Below are 20867 nucleotides of genomic sequence, written 5' to 3'. Positions count from 1 at the left end.
ACAAATAATTTTAGTATAAGTATGGTCCCTGCGATATTTGGGATATACTTACACTAAAAAATTATTTGTTGTTTACCTGAAGTTCAAATTTAACTGGGCATCCTATATTTCATGTGGCAATCCAATTTGTGAGTTGAGAAGCAGTGAGGAAGGAATCCTAATTTTCTGAGCACATCAGGACCACGGAAGATATCTGATGCCTAAGATGGTAAATTCATATCAAAACATGTTTATAGAACAGAATGATGAAGCTTCCTCAATACTCCAAGATAAACCGTGGCACCGAGCCCCTGGCTGGTGTGTTTGGACAGTCTCTTGTCCCCACAGTCCCTGAACCTTCTTGTCATTCACTCGTATACCACCTCCACTCCCCTCCAAGGCCGAGCCAGCGAGGAGCTGGCTTGGGAATTGGGATTGTGCTCTCTCAAGCTTCATTCCCAAGCTTTCTGTTTCAGTCCAGAGGAAACCAGGTCACCCTCACACCATGTCTCAGGCACCAATAATAAAAAGCTAGGCAAGCTCTTCACAAACACACAAGCCCCAGAGATGCTTTAGATAAGGCAGCAGAGACTCATGGTGCTAGGAGTGTTTTCAAACAAGGAATTAAAAGAAACTATTTTTCCTCAACATAATTCCAGTTAAGACCAGAGATGCAGTTTGCAGGTGAACCAGCCGACTTTGGAAACCAAACGCCATAGGAATTCCCCAAGGCCGTTGGCAACGCGGGCCAATCTCAGCCAGGAGCGCACCCTGAAGCCAGGACGGCAGGCACCACTCACCTCCTTTAGCTGCTGATAGCAAGGAGGGTCCTGGGGTGCTGGGTGCCTGTCTCAGCCTCTGTCTATAGATCCAGCCACACCTTCCTTCCTTTTACTTTCACGTAGAGACCTAGGGGTAGCTTAACTTTGTTTTCATGGGTAGATCACAATCTGAATCAAGCGCTGTGGTATGAAGAACTCATGGGCCACATTCTTCTTTGGTCTCCAAGACAGAATGGTGGCAACTGTCTGAGGCCTCAGAGTAAGCAATGCCCCACCCCCACCCACAACCCAAGGAACCCGCCAAGGTCTCTGCCACCTAACTAAGGACCAGCACAGTGCAAAAACCCAAAATGAGGAGTTGTGGAGCCATTCCTTGGTGGAAGGCGAGGCGGCAGGTGGGAGGCACTTACTGCCTGGGCCGGGGAGGTCTGAGAGCCATGGGGTAGCTGCTGTGAAGTAGGCCTGGCCAAGCAGTGCTGAGTCAGGGACCGCGGGGAGGCCACCAGCTGGGAAATTGACAACTGGAAGGAAAGAGAGCACAGATGAGGGGCTCAGAAGCTTGCCAGTCCATCCACAAAGCTCCCAACATGCACTGGCCACACCAGGGAACGAGGTAGCCCTGGATCCAGCCACGGAAGGGAGTGATGCCTGCAGCCTCCTGGCCAGGGCAGCTCTGGAACCTGGGACCGCTTCTCAAGTTCCTTTATTTAATGACAGAGAGGTGATTCCATGATCTCCCCCAGATCATAATATCTGAATAAGAATATTATTAACAAGGAAAACAAGCAAGAAAGGAGAAAGAATCTCAAGCTACAGGGGCGGCCTGGCCTCTGCCTCTCTGTCCCCTGCCAGCACTGGACTGAGCACCTCCAAGGCCTTGCCAGTTCTAGCCTCCTGCGTTCCTATCGAACAAACCTCCCTGTTAAGGCAATGACCACCTTGATGGCCAATGCAGGCTCTGGAGATAGCTGTGGATGGAGTCCCGTGCCAAAGTGGCATTACTGTGATGGAGTGCCTACACCAATGTGGCATTACTGTGTAGCCTCGGGCAAGTTAGCTAACCTCTTTTTGCCTCAGTCTCCTCACCTGTAAAATGGGGATAATAATAGTACCTAAACTGCAGGACTGTTAGGAGAATTAAATGACAATCCTGGCTAGGGTTTGGCATAGTACCTGGCATGCGGTGAGCCTTCTAAAAATACTGCAGATATTTGGAAATGAGTGCGGCTTAAAATACTGATGCGGAGGGCTGGGGGCCCATGCACTACTGAAGACACGGATCTCAAACCCAGACTCTAACTCCAGTACACACAGCCAGCACCTGAGACATTCACTGTCAGCAATGATGGCTGACCCACACCGGGTGCTGGCAGAGAGGCCCCAATGTATGAAGAGGCACTGAGGAATGAATAGGGGACGGGGTGCATGAAGCATCCACAGGGGACCCTGGAAGCATCTTCAGGGAGCAGAGGAGATCTTTGGGGCCTGCCCAGCTTCCCGCAGACCCCGTAAGGTATCGTGACCACTCAGGGTCACGTGGGAACTGCTCCAGGGAAAATGCTAGGTTGGGCCAGCAGGGAAGCCCGGGAGGCCGTCCACAGACTCGTGCCTTTAGCTGAATCCAGTATTCTTCACTCGTGATCCAGTTTCCTACTGCAGATGACACACTAAAGCTGCTTCCTGGAGACAGCCGTGGATACTGAATTAGTCAGCTTTTCTAGAAAGTCAATTTCCAGGGTGATGCTGGCAGACAAAGTCATCAGCAGGAACAAGCCACATCTGACCTCACTGCACATCACACAGCCAAGGCCAGCCTGGAGCCACAGGTGAGCGCCACAGGTGTCTCGGGACTCCAGAACGGCAGCCAAGCAGGAGCTCAGCTCAGATCACTGGCGGGCAACGGCCCAGCGGGAAGGAGCCTCTCCTCTCACCCAGGAAGTTCCAGCGCCATGGGGATCTGTGCCGTCAGACATGCAACTGCCAGCAGCTTGTGGTTCTCAGCAGTGCCACTGTCTCCACCAGCATCGGCTGCTTGGCCGACAGGGCCAGGGGTGCCTGGTGGGTGCCCTGGACATGAACAGCTGCCAGGCACCCTCCTGGTGGAGTTAGTCTGGGAGAGCAAAGAGGGTGAGGACCACACCTCGATGTCTCTCAGAAAAAGCAAAGGCCGTCCAGTCCTGAAAGAGTTGCCACCATGAGCTGTAACTGCCAGGGAGATGTGGAGACGCCCCATACAGCAACACAGGGGTTACAAGCAGCAGCGCCACTAAAAGCCCGCACTGGGAGTCAGAACATCAGGGACAAGCTGCACAGACAGGGCAGGAGGGGACAGCCCTGCTGCCACCAGCAGGCCCTCCCCAACCACGCAGAAGCACGCAGGGAGCCACTGTGCTTAAGGGGGGACAGAGGGTTTTCTTGCAAGTAATTGACTCTGGAATTCTGAAGGAGGCCATGGGGGGCCTGGACTTACCCCTGGTCCCACAGGTGAGTTCTGCGGGGCGGCGAGACCTCGAGGTGCTGGCACTGGTGGGCCTGGGAGGAAGCACAGTGGGGCAGGAGAGGGAATGTGTCAGCCTTTGTGTGGGGCGGTGGGCCCCCGAACCCCCACACAATCAGGTCTCCACAGGCCTCACCACCTTGTCTGTAACAGGGGCGACCACTGCTTACTGCTCAGGGGCAACAGCAGCAAGAGCGCCACCCAAAAGCATCGCTGTCTATCTAGAGCCTTGGCATGCACCAGCAGCCAGGAGAGGGGGTACAGCTGGCCTCGTCCTCGCGGTGTGCACCCCTTGTTCTTCCTGGGCCAGCAGGCCTCACAGCTTGGGGTGCTTGGAGCTCCCTAACGCGCTTCTCCTCACTAGTCATCTCTGCATCTTCCCTGCCCAGAAGAGCTGGGGTCTGAGGTTGCCCCAGTCTTGCAGCTCCCTGACTCAGGCTGTTTTGTTAACCGAGAAGCTCCTGAGCAGACACTGCCAACCTGGCTTGCGGCCTCACGAACACCCACTAAGCACAAGCTGTCCGCCAGGTCCTGCTGAGGATTCTCCATGCGGGCCCGGTAACACCGGGAGGCCCACCCTGGGGGAGGCAAGGCCAGCCCTTCATGTGGTCCCCCTGGAGCCAGGGACTGAGAACAGCCTTGGCTCTTTATAAGGCCACAGCTGCCTCCCAAGCATCCAGGGGCTGCCTACAGAGCCAGCAGCCTCCTCCCAGGGCCACCTATACCTGCCCAGCCCCGCCTCAGCCCAGCTGGCATTTGTGCTGCTTCTACAACCCCTCCCCAGGCCACATGGACACCTCATGGCCCAGCAGCCCCAGGGCTCTCAGCCCCTGCACCTCAGCAGGAGGAAGCCCCAGCATCGCTGGAGTCTCTGAAACCCACCAGGCTCCTGCCACAGCGGTGCTGGAGCGTCCACAGCCACTCGTCTCTTACGGTCATTTCACATACACTGCCATCTGCCTTTGCCCACCATGACACCACCAAGCCAGACCCCAAGCCCATCCTGACAGGGCCACCTCTGCCCACTCAGAGGCCAGGGTGGGAGCTCTGCACACTGAGTCATCTGCCTGGCTTCCCTGAGGCCCACAGCCCGGTCTCCAGCCCATGTCTTGTCCCCGCCTGGCTCGTGACAGCCACCTTCATGGTGACAGGACTCTCCACTGCAGCAGACACCACCACTCCCCATCGGACTTCCAGGATAACCCAGACCTCCGGAGAAATCAGGCTTCCCCCATGGCCCCGTCCCACCTCCCGTCATCCCCATGTGGCCCACATTTTGGGCCCAGCAGCTCGTCTTCCCTCCCTCTCCTGTGGCCTCTGCTGCCATGAAGGTTGGGCAAACGAATCTCCTATATGTCCTGGAATCCTGAATTCCTACAGCACAGAGCACGGGCCGGCACTTACGGGACCTACGGACCAAGCACACAGCACAGAGGCCTGTGACGTCAAACACTGGGCACTCTGGAAAGAGACTGCTCAGCCACTTCCTGTTCCGCTCTGAATCCCAACAAAAGAAAAACAAGGAAAATGCTGTTGACCAAGGAGAAACCAAATCCAGAAAGCACCGCCCTAACACCAGAGCTGCGCGACCAGCTGATCAGAGCCAATCCCCGCCACGCCTCTCCCAGCAGCTTCCAGAACCCATCCAAGGAGGTGCTTCCCCAGCTGCAGGATCTGGTGGAAACCCTGCTAAGGGTCTGTGGGTGGGTGGAAGGCATTGGGGCAAGGCCAGAGGGAGCCCCCAACCCTCAGAGGATCCAACTGCCCAGCCTGGCGGACACGGCTCCCAGTCCAACCACCTCCTGGGCAGTGCCCATTTGGCCCACCCAGCTCCTCTGTAACCAGCCACAGTAACATGGCTCCAAGGAGCGCAAAGACTCTGGTCAGAGGAACCTGCCCTTCTATAAATGAGCTCACGTGCTCGGAGGGTGTTAGCAAATGATCTAGCAAGCTCTGCTCCCCCAGGAAAATATCATCTCACTAAAAGCAAAATGCAGACGAGGATTCTGCAGGGGCCCAGCTGTCCTTAAAGCCGGTGCCTCTCCCCAGATTCCCTGAGTGCCCTTACAGTCCATTTCAGAGCTCCATACAGCAACCCTCTGCCCACCTCCTCCCAGAAACAGCCTGAAAGATGAGACAGCAGAGCAGCATGTGCAGCTCCACTCCATTCCTCCATAAATGGGAACTCGGAAAACTCCACAGGCTGATTTTGATAATGAGGACAAATTGCCGGAAATGGCTCCATTATCTTCAGCAGAGATAGCGGGCACTCAGGGGCCAGCCCTCCGTGCCTGTGTGCGTACTCTCGGGGAGGAAAACCTGGATGAAAAGTTAAACCTTCCAAGCACATCTGAACTTCTCGCATGCATTTTATTTCCCCGTTGTCTCAAATTTGCATACAGTGTGGAAAGTTTTTTCAAGTAACTCTTTATATCATGACTTATGCAATTTTTTTCTTCCAAGAGAGTAAACCTACCTACAAGGCCATTTAAAAGGCCATTAAAGGTGGCCATTTAAAAAGATACCTGGTGGGAAGCCCAGACCCCCAGGGCCCAAAACACAGATCCATCCGGTGAAGCAAAGCAAGAAGAGACACAACAAGGCCACGAAATAACTCAGTTTCAAATCTCTTTGTTTTAATGTTCGATGTGGTTATGGGTTAAGGTGCTTCCCAAACTATACTCATAGTCCTGCCCAGAGGACAGTGCGGCCGCCAGGGAGCACCCGCTGTACTCCAGGCCCCAGGAGTCTTCCAAAAACCACGGTGGAGTCTGGGAAGCCTGACTTCCGCCACATAACAGGACTTGGCTGACACAAGCACCTGGGCCAGCAACTAAACGGGGAGCAGCATGCATGTGCACAGGACACAGGCAGGAGCAGCTGCGGTGAGCAGATGGACGAGCACAAGGCTGTCTGGGGCAGCGCTGTGACAACAGCAAAACATCATCAGACACAACCCTCCTGCAAATGGAAGCTACCTCAGCAGAACCCAGCAGAACCCAGCAGATCCTGCATGGGGCAGGGGAGCAACGGGATGGGAGGAGACCAGCCAGTGTGTGCAGACCTGAGAAGGCAGCCAGGGCAAGTTAAAAAGTGACTACAGGCTGGGCGTGGTGGCTCAAGCCTGTAATCCCAGCACTTTGGGAGGCTGAGGCGGGCAGATCACAAGGTCAGGAGATCGAGACCATCCTGGCTAACACAGTGAAACCCCGTCTCTACTAAAAATACAAAAAATTAGCCAGGCATGGTGGCAGGCATCTGTAGTCCCAGGTACTCGGGAGGCTGAGGCAGGAGAATGGCGTGAACCCGGGAGGCGGAGTTTGCAGTGAGCCAAGATGGCGCCACTGCACTCCAGCCTGGGCGACAGAGCGAGACTGTCTCAAAAACAAACAAACAAAAAGTGACTACAGCAGGTTAATTTGCATAGCCATGAAGGAGGGGCTCTCCCACACGAGTGTCTAGGACACGAACAAGGCAGGAGTCTCTCCAAATCGCAGCACTCCAGATCAGGGACGCCTCCCTGACAACTCGCTGTGCTCCCCCAACGCCCGCAACAAGCCCCTGTCCCCAAGGGTCTTTGTTTCTAGATAGCTTACATGAATGTCTCCCTTTTGCCTTTAAAATCTCTCCTTTTGTTGGAACCAACCCAAATGTCCAACAACGATAGACTGGATTAAGAAAATGTGGCACATATACACCATGGAATACTATGCAGCCATAAAAAATGATGAGTTCATGTCTTTTGTAGGGACATGGATGAAACTGGAAAACATCATTCTCAGTAAACTATTGCAAGGACAAAAAACCAAACACCGCATGTTCTCACTCATAGGTGGGAATTGAACAATGAGAACTCATGGACACAGGAAGCGGAACATCACACTCCGGGGACTGTTGTGGGGTGGGGGGAGGGGGGAGGGACAGCATTAGGAGATATACCTAATGCTAAATGACAAGTTAATGGGTGCAGCAAAACAACATGGCACATGGATACATATGTAACAAACCCGCACATTGTGCACATGTACCCTAAAACCTAAATAAAAAAAAAAAAAAAAAAATCTCTCCTTTGCTCCAAGCCCCCAGACGCATCTACAGTCTGACCCTGCACACACAGCCTGGGCTACAATACCCTGCTAGTCCCAAAGCAACTTCACTGTGGAGAGTCCGTGCCCATGGCTCATTTCAGGTTGACAACATTAGACAGAAAAATGAGATGGAGTTTCACCGTGTTAGCCAGGATGGTCTCGGTCTCCTGACTTTGTGATCTGCCTGCCTCGGCCTCCCAAAGTGCTGGGATTACAGGTGTGAGCCACCGCGCCCGGCCCAGATGCAGAACTTTTCTTAAGAATACTAATTAGATGACCAGTCCAGCCAATATGGTGAAACAGTCTCTACTAAAAATACAAAAAAATTAGCCAGGCGTGGTGGCATGCGCCTATAGTCCCAGCTACTCGGGAGGCTGAGGCAGCAGAATAGCATGAACCCAGGAGGTAGAGCTTGCACTGAGCCGAGATCGTGCCACTGCCCTCCAACCTGGGCAACAGAGCGAGACTCCATCTCAAAAAAAAAAAAAAAGAAAGAAAAATGAAAGAAACCCACAGTGTATGTGGGTGTGCTGGCAAATTCGTGGTAACCACGCCCATTAGACACGCTAGGAAACGTGTATTCATACATTGCCCATAAAACTTAGAGTAAATTAAATTTTAGTTTTAACAGTCATTATAAGACACACCTGTAGGTCCCTGATGGCACCTGAAGTAGTAACACAGTCAGCACAGAACAGAAAGCTGAGACCTCCATGGCAAGCAGCACGATCAGGTGCCTCTCCCAACACGGAGCCCCTCCGTTCACACCCCTGCGGCAGAGGCCTGGGCTCCCTCACTGGGAGGGGGAATCAGCGTCTGGCTGAGCCACCACAGGACCCTGGTTTCAGGGAAATAACCTGGCGTTAAGAAGAAGAGCACAGAGCCTGGCCAACATGGTGAAGCCCATCTCTACTAAAAATACAAAAATTAGCCAGACATGGTGGCGCGTGCCTGTAGTCCTAGCTACTCGGGAGGCTGAGGCAGGAGAATTGCTTGAACCCAGGAAGCGGAGGTTGCAGTGAGCAGAGATCGCGCCACTGCACTCCAGCCTGGGCAAAAAGAGTGAGACTCCATCTCCAAAAAAAAAAAAAAAAAAAAAAAAAGAGCACAGAGACTCACTCAGCTCTTCCACGGCTGCTCCAAGAAGCTTGTGGCCAGCAGGGCCCTGATATGGGGTCGCCAGCACACACCGCTGGCCCAGAGCCAGATCTGAGAAGCGCAGGAAGAGACTAAGTCACTGGTTTCCCAGGACACCAGAGCCAACTGTGATCCAGAAATGGCCCACATGGATTTCTAGAGACAAAGAAAAACTTAGACTTCCCACTGCGGCAGTTTTTGCCACCTCTCTGAAGATTCCTTTTCCCTGACGCTCTATCACTCTCCAATCAGTCTCCACTTGCTGAAAACTGCAGTCAACAAAATCTCAAATGTCTACTCTTCTGTCAATTTAGCTTCAAGAAACTCAAAAGCCCTGCACTCCACTATAGCACAGGCCTCAGGAGGCAAGGCAGGGCCTGCACTCTGACCCCAACCCTGGGAGGCCACACGTCCCACCTGGTCACTGCCAGCGTCTTCACACTGCCTCTGCACTCACCTGGAGGGGGACCTGCAAGAGGATGAAACCCACACACATTCTACATGCAGGAGAGAGAGACACGCCCTCAAGCCAATGGCTCTCAGCATTGTGGGTGAGTTGAATGGCAAAAGTTGTACGGTGAACAAATAATGCTCAAACATGCTCACGGGGACAATATTCCCTAGAATTCCTCCTTCCTCCACCCCCAGGGAGATCATTCCATACATAAGGCAGAGAACAGAAAAGAACATTGTTACCCAGAGTAATAATACCACTAAAATCACAGCCCAAAACAGAGGAAGGAGCTCTCCAGCCAAGCCCATGGCCGCCAGGCATGCAGCTCCCCGCAAAGGAAGCGCACTGGGCTTCGCTTCTTCAACACGCACGTGGGCCAGGAGATGAACAGGGATAGGGCTGGGGCAGCAGGCGGCCTCCCTACCAGCAACCCTCTCTCACTTCCAGCGTCACCTCACCAGACAGATTAAAAGTACTGACTACCAGCTGGACATGGTAGCTCATGCCCATAATCCCAGCACTTTGGGAGGCCAAGGCAGAAGGACTGTTTGAGTCCAGAATTTCGAGATTAGCCTGGGCAACATGGCAAAATCTCATCTATACAAAAAAAAAAAAAAAAAGCCTGGTGTGGTGACATGCACCTGTGGTCCCAGCTACATGGGAGGCAGAGGTGGGAGGATTGCTTGGGCCTGGAAGGTGGAAGCCGCAGTGAGCCATGACTACGCCATTGCACTCCAGCCTGGGCAACAGAGTGAGATCTTCTCTCAAGAAAATAAGAAGTACTGACTACACGAGGGGGTCTTGGCGCTGCCAGGCTGCGGTGTCCATATCCTGACCTAGGGTTTCACTGAGCAGCTATCTGTCCCCTCAAGCCACATAACTTTTCAATATGCATGCGCGTTGCCAATTAAAAAGTGAAAATAGAAGGGGAAAGGAAGGACGTGTTTTCACCACCTTTACTTTCCCACATCCATGGATTCGTTTTCCAGCAAACATTTTATCAGATGCCTGCGCTATGACAGGACCACAGAAAGAAATGAAGATAAGGAAACAGCTCAGTGAAGGACGGGGCTGTGGTCTTCATTGAGATGTCTTCCTAGACTGAAGGGAGCAGGAGCCTCTCAACATCAGGACACATGCATGGAGGCCAACGTGTCCTTTCTGGAAATGTGAACCGGGTCATGAATGGGGTCCCCAGAGCACCAGTCCCCTGTGGCCCGACTGCCCCAGCAGGAGCCAGGTGGACCCCCCCACCCTGAAACGCACCTGTCCTCCTGGGCCTGGCGGTGCTGCCAGCCTGCCACTGAGCAAACAGGGGTCAGCAGAGGGCTGGACGAGGGGTCCTAACAGAGGAAAATGCTCATTTCGCTGAGCAACTGCCCAGCTGAGCAAAGCTGCCTGCGTTTAACTATGGGGTCAGCAATTCCGCGGGAGAGAGAAGTCCTGAGGGAGGAGGGAGAGAGGGCAGCATGAAGAGGCTGTTGCTTAGCAACTCATGGCAGCTGGTGGAAGGCAGGGACGGGCCAGGCCTTGGGCCTTGGGCCTTGGGCCTTGGGGGTAGAGTGTGGCCCTGTTAGGAACAGGGGTAAACAGATGGCCCCAAAAGGCAGGTGAAAGGAAGGACCAACGCTGGTAAAGATGCAGTCTCTGGGGTTTGAAGAAGGGTTGCAAAAAGTAGCTTCCTTTCATCAGGCTGTGAAAATAAAGGATGAGTCAGTATCTAGTGGTACTCTAGACACTAAGAATTCACACGGCAAACCCACCTGAAAAGCCTTTATTCCTAACTATTTGTAGGTAAAAAGTCATTCTTCCTAAGAGTTTGAAAACAGGAATGGGAAAATGAGCAAAACCTAAGCAGAGATCAAGGGGCAATTGGATGATGAGTGAGCACAGGACTCTGTGCTGCAGGAGTCCAGATCCCAGGCAGCCCAGGAACAGGAGCTGGTTCAGCAGGCCCAAGCCGAGTGGGGAGCTCTGTGACTCGCCAGAGCCCTGAGCTGGGGTCACCTCCAGGGTCAGTTTCAGAAGTGTCACCTCCCTTGTCAAAGCCTTGCTCTGACCCACTCTCCCATTAATTCTCCAGCAAAATGCACCCTTACCACCTGCACACGAACTTCCATCCCGTGGTTGGAGGGTGGCCAAAAAGCTGCTCCGTGGCCTTAGACTCTGCCCCACCACCATGTGATTGACTGAACCACCCTCACCCAGGGCAAGGGAGCCGCTGTCTGTCGGAGAGGATGTTCCAGACCAGCTAGCAGCACAGCAGGCACCATCGGGGCAGGAATCTTAACTCCACGTGTCCTGGGAAACACCACAATTACATGTTTGCAATGACCCCTTCTACATGGCTGTTTTCAAATCTATTAAGCAAACAAACCAAAATTCTGACACCACCAGAGGAACGTTCAAAAGCAAAATATAGGTCAGGGAAATTCCAAATTACAAAAAAATAAAGACTGGGTGCCCTCTAGCGTCTCAATGCACACTCTTCCGTGGTAAGTGATGAATGAACCTTTGCTCCCTTGCAATGTTTCAGAGAAAATAAAAAGGATTATTCATAACCGAGAGCCAAAGTACCTCACTTAAAGTGACAGCCGCATATCATTAAGATCTCCAAAGGAACCATATAAGTTGGTGAAATACTGAAGTATGAAAAGTTTCCATCATAAGTTAAACACTAGTGGATATTTAAAAGTCTCTTATATTGGGTTTTGAGAGGCAATGTCTTCCGATGCTCGGAACCTGGGCTGAAGGTAATCATTTAACGTGACGTGAATGCAGCCATAAATCCAAATTAAATAAACTCAGTGAAATCAGGGTCCATCCATGTAGATTTGCTGGTCCCCAAACAGTGACTGAGAAGTAGATTATGCTGCTACAGCTCATTTGCACCACCATTCAACTCCTGGTCCTTCCAGTAACCAAGGCACACTCCTCTCTGCCAAGGATATGACAGTAAATCTTCTGGTGAGGAACTCAAAGCATTGTTCCCCACAGCTCTGCACCTTAAGAAGTCAAGCTAGGCCGGGTGCGGTGGCTCATACCTGTAATCCCAGCACTCTGGGGCCAAGGTGGGTGGATCACCTGAGGTCAGGAGTTCAAGAGCAGCCTGGCCAACATGGTGAAACCCCATCTCTACTAAAAGCACAGCAGGCTTCTAGAAGGACAGGCTGCTTCTCACCTGTCTTCGTCCTTCTCAAACAAAAGAAAGAGTCGCAGGAACTACTCAAGTCTATGCATTCGCTGACGGCAAAATACAAGAATAGCTGGGCAAAGCTGGAATGCAAGAGTGCAGCCAAAGCGGCAGTGGCAGGGAAAGACCCTGGACTGGGATCGGGAGACCAGGAGCCCCAACCCAGAGGCAGCCACTATCTGTCAATTTCACCCACCCTGAATCTGTACTCTCTTCTGGTGGTTTTCCTTTAGGGAATAACCCTCCCAGCCCTTAACCATATAGTCGGGGTGGCCCCAACCCCCACACCAAGAAGGGTGTGTGACCAGGGCCAACTATCCCCACCCCCATCCCCATCAGGTGTTACATGGTAAAGACAGGAGGATTCCCACTGGAACAACTGAGTCAATCAGGGCCTTTCTGTTGGGATTCCTAAGCCCAGGATTACCTGGGAGCTCCTGGGCTGTGTGGAGAAGCTCTACCTGGAAAGAAGCCAACACTGAAGAAAGGAGAGCTTAAAGGGGAGGGGAGGGGGAAGGGGCATGGGGGAGAGAGATGAACAGATGGAGTCTTAATGGCATCCTTTGAGTGCTGGGATCCAGCCATGCCTAACATCAGCTCTACCTCTAGGCTTTTCTTGACACATGAGCCAATACATTCTCTCTTGTTGAAGATATTTTGAGTCAGGTTTCTATCCCTTGTATACAAAAGGGTTTTGATTAATTCATTCACTCTACAAATATGTACTGAATGTTTTACTGTGGGCCAGGACTCTCAATGTACAGATGAATGAAACAGTCCCCACTGTGAGCTGCTTCAATGATAAGACTCTTCAGTGTGGTGCAAATAAATGCACCAACTATCTGCACCTCTTTACCTTCCAGGCATATGATGAGTCAAGTCCCCAGTCCCCCTATGACTTGGGAGGCCACGTGGCTACTTCTAACCCGGGAATGGGAGAAGTGATGTGTGCCATTTCTGGGCCAGAGCCATAACTGATGGTACAAGATCCTCCCAAGGCCTCCCTTTCCTGCTGGTGCAACCCAGCAATATTCAAGACGGCAAACACCCTCTGGGACCAGGATGAGCAGAGCCACCACCAACTGCAATGCGCACACAGCGAGGGTGAGAAACAAACCTTTTTATTTTAAGCTACCGAGATCTGGAGATTATTTGTTACCATAGCAAATTCGACTAATACCCTCTAAGAACAGTGGCAGGGAAGGAAGGAGTCAGACAACACACAAGGATACAAAATAAAAGGTGGTGTTGGCCAGGCGCGGTGGCTCACGCTTGTAATCCCAGCACTTTGGGAGGCTGAGGCGGGCGGATCACGAGGTCAGGAGATCGAGACCACGGTGAAACCCCGTCTCTACTAAAAATACAAAAAAATTAGCCGGGCATGGTGGCAGGCGCCTGTAGTCCCAGCTACTCGGAGAGGCTGAGGCAGGAGAATGGCGTGAACCCGGGAGGCGGAGCTTGCAGTGAGCCGAGATTGCGCCACTGCACTCCAGCCTGGGCGACAGAGCGAGACTCCGTCTCAAAAAAAAAAAAAAAAAGGTGGTGTCTGCAAAGGGCTGTGGGATGCTGAAAACAAAGCTCTGCCATGAACAAGACCCTCAGGCAGGGCTTTACAGATGAGTACAGGTTTCCATAAGAGAGGGCAAGGAAAGTTTAATAGATGCCTTTTTAAATGTGGGAATATTTAAAGACATTTTCAAGTTGTAGGTAAAAAGGAAATAAAAATGGAACTCAATAATGCAGGAAATAACACTCCAAACCAAAACCTATGAAATGGGGTAAAAGATGTTCTCGGAAGAAAACTGCAGAATCTAAAATGATTTTATTATGAAACACGATGAGCAAATAAGCTAAGAATTCCACTTTTCAAAGAGGATGAATAAAGATATAGAATTAAGATTAAAGAAAAAATTAATAACTTAAAAACAAGAGAACCAGTAAGTAAAAGTAACAGCTGATTCTTTGAAGAGACTAATGAAATATACAAACCTCTCATAAGCCTGACCGAAAAAGGAAGAGTCCTCCCAAGATAGAAAGCAAAGGAAGGAATCTAATCACAGGCGCATATTGAATGTTTAAATTAGTTACAAACTTTATCACAGCATCCTTGTAAACTAGAGGAAATTGGCCATTTTTTTAGAGGATGTGTATCCCAAAAGTTAACACAAGATGAGGTGGAAAACATAAATAGACCAATAACCATGAAAAGAAATGTAATTGGTTGTCAAAAATCCCTTCAGTGCTTTCACAGAGAAGTTTCATCAGACCTTCAAGAAACAGGTCTTGCCTTTTGTTTAAACTCTTTTAAAGCCCAGAAAAAGATGGACAGCTTCCTCTGGATTATGACATGACAAGAGAAAGCTGCAGATCAGGGGTCTGCAAACTATGGTCCACAGGTCGATTCAGCTAACAATCTGTGTGTATCAATAAAGTTTTATAAGAACACAGCCACGTTCATTCATTAACATATGACCTACATATATCAGCAGAGATGAGTAGCTGTGACAGAGACCATCTTGCCCACGAATCCTAAAATACTTACTATTTGGCCTTTACAGAAAAAGTTTGCTGACCTCTGAAAGTAACTGCTCTAATATTCAATAAGTATGCATTCATAAGCAATACACGCAATTGTTTTGAAAGTTACTTAAATGCTACCACATTGTTCATTTCCTTTCAGAACTTGTGTTCATTCAACATGCCTTTGTGAAGGTTTATCCACCTGATACGCATAGATCTATTTCATTCATTTAACCGATACACGGCATTTCACTGTCCAAGTAAGTCAGTTTATCCATTCCCTGACTGGGAAGCCAGCAGACTGTTTTCAAATTTTAACTTAGAAGCTGCTGTGATGCCGAGCCTGCCCATGCCTCCTTGTACATATGAACCAGTTGTTCTCTCTCACAGGTGTCTGGAAATGGTGCTTCTGAGATGTAGCATATTAACTAAATATTACAAAATCACTCTTCGAAGCGGCTGCACATACCACATTCTCCCCACAGTGGTGAGAGTTCTGCTTTAACCACATCCTCAGGAACCTCTGCACTACTAGACAGCTGGATTTCTCCAATATGAGGGGAATAAAATGGTTTCTCATTTTATTTTGCATTTCTCTGATTACCAGTAATACTAAGCACGTTTTCATATGTTTATGGTTATTGGTTATTCTGGTTTCTTCTCTATAAATTCCCTCTTCATATGACGACAGTGTTAGCGATCACCCAGTAATTGCTGAGCACTGTCCATTTTTCTTTCCTGCTGTCTATTTCTTATTGATTTGGAGGACTTCGTTCTATAATCTTTCTTCTTTCTGATCTTCTAATTCTAACATTTCTGAAGTTTTGGTTTTTAGGCCATCTGGAATTTATTATTGTACATGACATGAAGCTAGGACTGAATTTTATATTTTCCATGTGGGCAAGGGATCACGCCACGCCATTTACTGACTGCTACCCCTTGGGTAAGCGGAGTAACTGCTACCACCCCAGAGATAACCTCGTCCTAACCTCAGAACCTATATATATGTTCAATGCCAAGGGCCTAAGGTGCTCATCAGCTGACCTTGAGATGGGGGAATGACCCTGGATTATCCAGGTGGGCCCAATGTACTCACGACAGTCTTTGTAAGTGAAAGGCAGGGAGGCAGGAGGGTCAGAGTTGAGTGATGACTGGAAAGTGCTACATGGCTGCCTTTGAATATGGAAGAAGGAGCCAAGGGATGCAGGTGGCCTCTAGCAGCTGGAAAAGGAGAGGAAATGGATTTTCCCCTGGAGCCTCCAGAAGGAGCGCACCCCGCTGAGCCCTCGATTTAAGACTGTAGGACCCACTTTGGACTTCTGACCTCCAGAATTTTAGGATAATAAGCTCCTGTTGCAATGTCACTAATTTGTTGTAGCAGCAATCGGAAACTAATACATTCCTTCTCTGCAAGTTGTCACATATCACACTTTATATTTTGTCCCATTATCTATTTATCTCTCTCTGTATCAATGTTATACTTGTTCTAGAAATTAGAACATTACAGTAAGTCTGAAAACTAAGAAAGGTGAAGCCTCCCTCCTTCTTCAAAATTGCCTTGGCTATTCTTGACTATGTATTTTTTTTTTTTATTAAAAAATAACCCCAGCATTTTGGGAGGCCAAGGCGGGAGGACCACTTGAGGCTAGGAGTTCAAGACCAGCCTGTACAACATAGCAAGACCATATCTCTACAAAACAAAAAACTCAGCCAGGCATGGTGGCACTGCCTGTAGTCCTGACTTAGCCGGGCACGGTGGCACTGCCTGTAGTCCTGGCTTAGCCGGGCACGGTGGCACTGCCTGTAGTCCTGGCTTAGCCGGGCACGGTAGCACTGCCTGTAGTCCTGGCTTAGCTGGGCACAGTGGCACTGCCTGTAGTCCTGGCTACTCGGGAGGCTGAGGCAGGTGGATTGCTTGAGCTCAGGAGTTCAAGGCTACAGTGAGCTGTGATTATGTCACGCACTCCAGCCAGAGCAACAAAGTGAGAATTTATCTCTAAAAGCAAAACAAAACAAAAACCCTGGAATATATCCTAAAAGAAAATAAATGCAGCGCATGGGAGAAAGACACACCACGCAGAGAGCATGAGCCAAGACTCAAAAGTCCAGAAAACACACAGCATGGTGAGTGAATCACAAGTAGCACACGCAGCTAGAAAACGCTTCTAAACCCCCAGACGATCGGCCCCAGTGGGGATGATTTCAGCAGCCGAGAAACCATTAACAGGACTTCTACTTCTGGCCAAGAAGAGTAACTGTGATCAGATTGACCCTCCCATCTAAAATACATTTTCTTTTAAACACAAAATACGTAAAACAGTGGTTTTCAAGACAGTGGACTTCAGACAACAAAGAAGAATGATCCCGAGGGCTGGGAAACAGAAGAGGGAAGGCCTACCCTGCCCCCAGCTTACTGTGTTCAGTGAGTTTGCACCAGACAGGATGAGCAGCACAGAGAGAGAACGCTGGCCATTTACAGAGGGTTCCACCCTAGCATTCAGTAGAGTGCAGATCAGGAAACTTCCTAAGGCCAAAAGAGAAAGAACCACCAGAGAGGATTACAGGGAACAGGGCCTGGTCTTCACAGGGCAGGCAGACATAGCGCTGTTCCCTCCAGCCACCTGGTAATCCTCATTCTTCACGGGATGCCGGGCAGAGCCCTCGAAGGGCACCTGTCATCTCAGTGAGGAATAATCAGCCCTAGATGAAATGCTGATCTGATCTCACCTAACAAATCTTAAGAGCAAGACCCAAAAGGATCTAACAATTTTCAAAGCTTAAGAATATTTATCAGATACAAAAATATTCAGTATCCAGTAAGAGAAAATTCTCAGTATCTGGAGTCCATCAAAAGTTATCGGACATCCAAAGAGGCAGGAAAACAGAACCCAATCAGGACAAAAATCTATCAATCAAAACTGATTCTGAACTGACAAAGACATTAGAATTAGCAAACCAGGATATAAAGTAGTTATAACTGTATTTCTTAAGTTCAAAAAGCCAGAGGAAACACTGAACACGTTAAGTCAAGACACGGAAGAATAAAACAAGCCCAGACAGAACTTCCAGAGATTAAACTATAATATCTGAGATGAAAAGTATACTGAATGGGATAAATGGCAGATCAGACACTCCAGAAGAAAAGAACTTGAAGTGAACTTGAAGACAGAAACTATCTAAAATGAAACACACAGCAAAAGAAGGTTAGGAATAAAAGTGAACAGAGTATCAGCGAGCTGTGAGACAACTTCTGGCAGCCTGATAAACATGTAATTGGGGCCTCTGAGAGGATGAGAGAGGAAGACAGAAGAAATATGTGAAGAAATAATGACCACAATTTTTCCAAATGTGATGAAAACTATAAATCTAGAGATCTAAGAAGCTCAGGGAACCCTGGCAAAAAAATCAGTTAAAGAACCATTCTGGGCAAGCAGAGGCAGTGGCAGACTGGTTTTAAAATCTCCTCCAAACGCCTCATGAAAACAGGGCAACCAGGGAAGTAAAACCAAAGCCCACAGATGGCATCCATGATTGATCCAGCCCAAAAGCCCGACAGCAGGATCAGCCCATCAGAGTTTATAATTAATTTGATTAGAAGGTCTTCAGAGCATAACTAGCTGCTCTTTCCCAGTGCCATAACTGTATCTTTATTTACTTATTTATTTTTGAGACAAGGTCTCGCTCTTTTGCTCAGGCTAGAGTGCATTGGCATAATCACGGCTCACTACAGCCTCAATCTCCCGGGCTCAACCAATCCTCTTGCCTCAGCCTCCTGAGTAGCAGGGACTAAAGGTGCACACCACCGCGCATAGCTAATTTGTTTCATTTTTAGTAGAGATGGGGTCTTGCTATGTTGCCCAGGCTGGTCTTGAACTCCTGAGCTCAAGTGATCCTCCTGCCTCAGCCTTCTTAAGTGCTAGGATTATAGGCATGAGCCACCATACCTGGCTGTATCGTAATTTAAACACATGAAAATTTCTTTCCAGAGAAGGCGGCCATATTTTTCCTGAAAGCTAGCTATACAGGTTCATTCTCTGTTCAGGCATTTCTACAGACATGGGCAAACTATGTTTATTATGTATTACTATTGTACTTCTAAGTAACTTCATCAAAAATCAGAGTACAGAGTAGATCCATGGGTTCTGCATCCATGAATTCAACCAGCCTTGGATTGAAAATATTTTTTAAAAATGGATGGTTGTATCTGCACTGAACATGTACAGATTCTTTTTTTCTTGCCATTACTCCCTAAACAGTGCAACAACGATTTACACAGCATTTGCACTGTATTAGGTATTGTAAGAAGCCTGAAGATGATTTAAAGTACACGGGAGGATGTGTGCAGATTACAGGCAAATACCACATCATTTTATATAAGGGACTTGAGCATGTGGAACCAGTCCCCCACGGATACCGAGGGACAACGAGAATCATGTTTATATTTAATTACAAAATATACCCAATTTATAATCTAAGGTCCTCTGTTTTTCATAATCATGTTTCTTAAAGGTTGATAGGTATTTTATTTTTAAAATATAACTATATGTCAAAGAGTGTATGTCAAAAAAGGAAAGATACCAGATGCAAGCAAGGAATGGGTTGCTTTTTTTTTTTTTTTGACATGGAGTCTCGCTCTGTCACCCAGGCTGGAGTGCAGTGGCACAATCTCGGCTCACTGCAAGCTCTACCTCCTGGGTTCATGCCATTTTCCTGCCTCAGCCTCCCGAGTAGCTGGGACTACAGGCGCCCACCACCACACCCGGCTAATTTTTTGTATTTTTAGTAGAGACGGGGATTCACCATGTTAGCCAGGATGGTCTCGATCTCCTGACCTCGTGATCCACCTGCCTCGGCCTCCCAAGGTGCTGGGATTACAGGCGTGAGCCACCGCGCCCGGCCAGGAATGGGTTGCTTTAAATGACCCTTTATTATGACCCTTTGTTTGGTTTTTTGAAATTATGTGTCCTATGCCTTGAATGCATTCAACTGTATCAAATGAAATTGGAAATTCATTCTAAACTGACTCTGACAGGAAATGCATGCATGCCTACTACCCACCACCACAAAGGATTCCAGTACAAGGGGGACTGTACATTTCAGTGCCATTTATATAAGATGGGATTATTAATGTACGCACCAGTGGTAAACAGAAATCTTGAGAACAAGATGGTAGGCACAAAATTCAAACACTGAAAAAACAGAACAATTAAAACCATCAAATGCATCACCTCTATGAAAAGAAGGAAAATACTTAATAATGTAGTTTGTCCCAAAGAAATCAACTATTAGGTTTTGGTACCGAAATATTCCTAAATAGCTCAGAAAATCCTGAAAGACCATGTTTATTATGTATTACTATTGTACTTTTAAGTAACTTAATCAAAAATCAGAGTACAGAGTAGATCCATGGTTTCTCCATCCATGAATTCAACCAGACTTGGGCTGAAAATATTTTTTTAAAATGTGTCTGCACTGAACACATACTGACTCTTTTTTTCTGGTCATTGTTCCCTAAACAGTACAATTTACATAGCATTTTCACTGTATCAGATATCTCAGAGAATCATCAACTTTATCAAATTCATCAACTTAGAAATGCATGTGCTGCTTCCACCAACTGTAAAATCAAATTCAACGAGACCAGTTCTCATAAATTACAATCTCAATCCATGAAGAAAACCCCTCCTGAGTGACAGAACACCAGCAGCTTTGCACCAGGACTCAGGGCCACAGCCAAGCACAGAAAGCAACTCCTCCCTCGACACCTGGGCATCACCAGCTGGAGCCCAGAGGAACACAAAGCTCCTTCCATGGGCTTGCACGTTTGTTCATTCCCTATCCTGCCATCTGGAACAGGCAGAAAGAAGGAAGTCATCACCCGTGAGTAGGGATCCTAGAACTTTCAGTGGCGAGAGCTCCAGACGCCTAGAGCCAAGGCCCCATACTCTTTCAGGTGGACTACTCCAACACTCTCTCATACCTTCCGCCCCTCACTTCACTATAGGTGGAATTCTCAACCAGGACATGGGTCTAAACCAAGATGCTCTGAGCACAGGGTACTGCCTCAGCAGAAGCACCTAGGCTGACGGCCAACAAGAACTTTTTAACCTCCTAACCATGTGGACTTACTGCCACCCACAGGGCCAGGGCTCTACCTCTGCTGGCAGCCCTTGCTGTTTGCAGCCAATTGTGACTCCTTTTCTTAAAGCCACAGACT

At 48.9% G+C, this 20867-nt stretch overlaps 1 protein-coding gene across 31 annotated transcripts in view; it reads right to left on the bottom strand.

The window, feature by feature from the left end:
• The window catches only part of NPHP4 (nephrocystin 4), a 135908-nt gene that overhangs the window by 41412 nt on the left and 73629 nt on the right, over positions 1-20867 (bottom strand). For all 31 annotated transcript variants that reach the window (XR_010118963.1, XR_010118965.1, XR_010118964.1 and 28 more), the window contains 2 exons: positions 3232-3293; positions 1172-1282 (listed from right to left, as the gene is read on the bottom strand). Coding sequence is in view for 28 of the 31 variants with exons in the window: in XM_063631903.1 (XP_063487973.1) it covers positions 1172-1282; positions 3232-3293 (173 nt within the window). In the remaining 3 variants the exon portion in view is untranslated. The remainder of the gene's footprint in view (positions 1-1171; positions 1283-3231; positions 3294-20867) is intronic.

Source organism: Symphalangus syndactylus, chromosome 22, assembly GCF_028878055.3.
Source record: "Symphalangus syndactylus isolate Jambi chromosome 22, NHGRI_mSymSyn1-v2.1_pri, whole genome shotgun sequence".
NCBI lineage: Eukaryota > Metazoa > Chordata > Mammalia > Primates > Hylobatidae > Symphalangus > Symphalangus syndactylus.
Note: the sequence above shows the minus strand (reverse complement) of the source record. Positions and strands in the feature narration are given on the sequence as shown.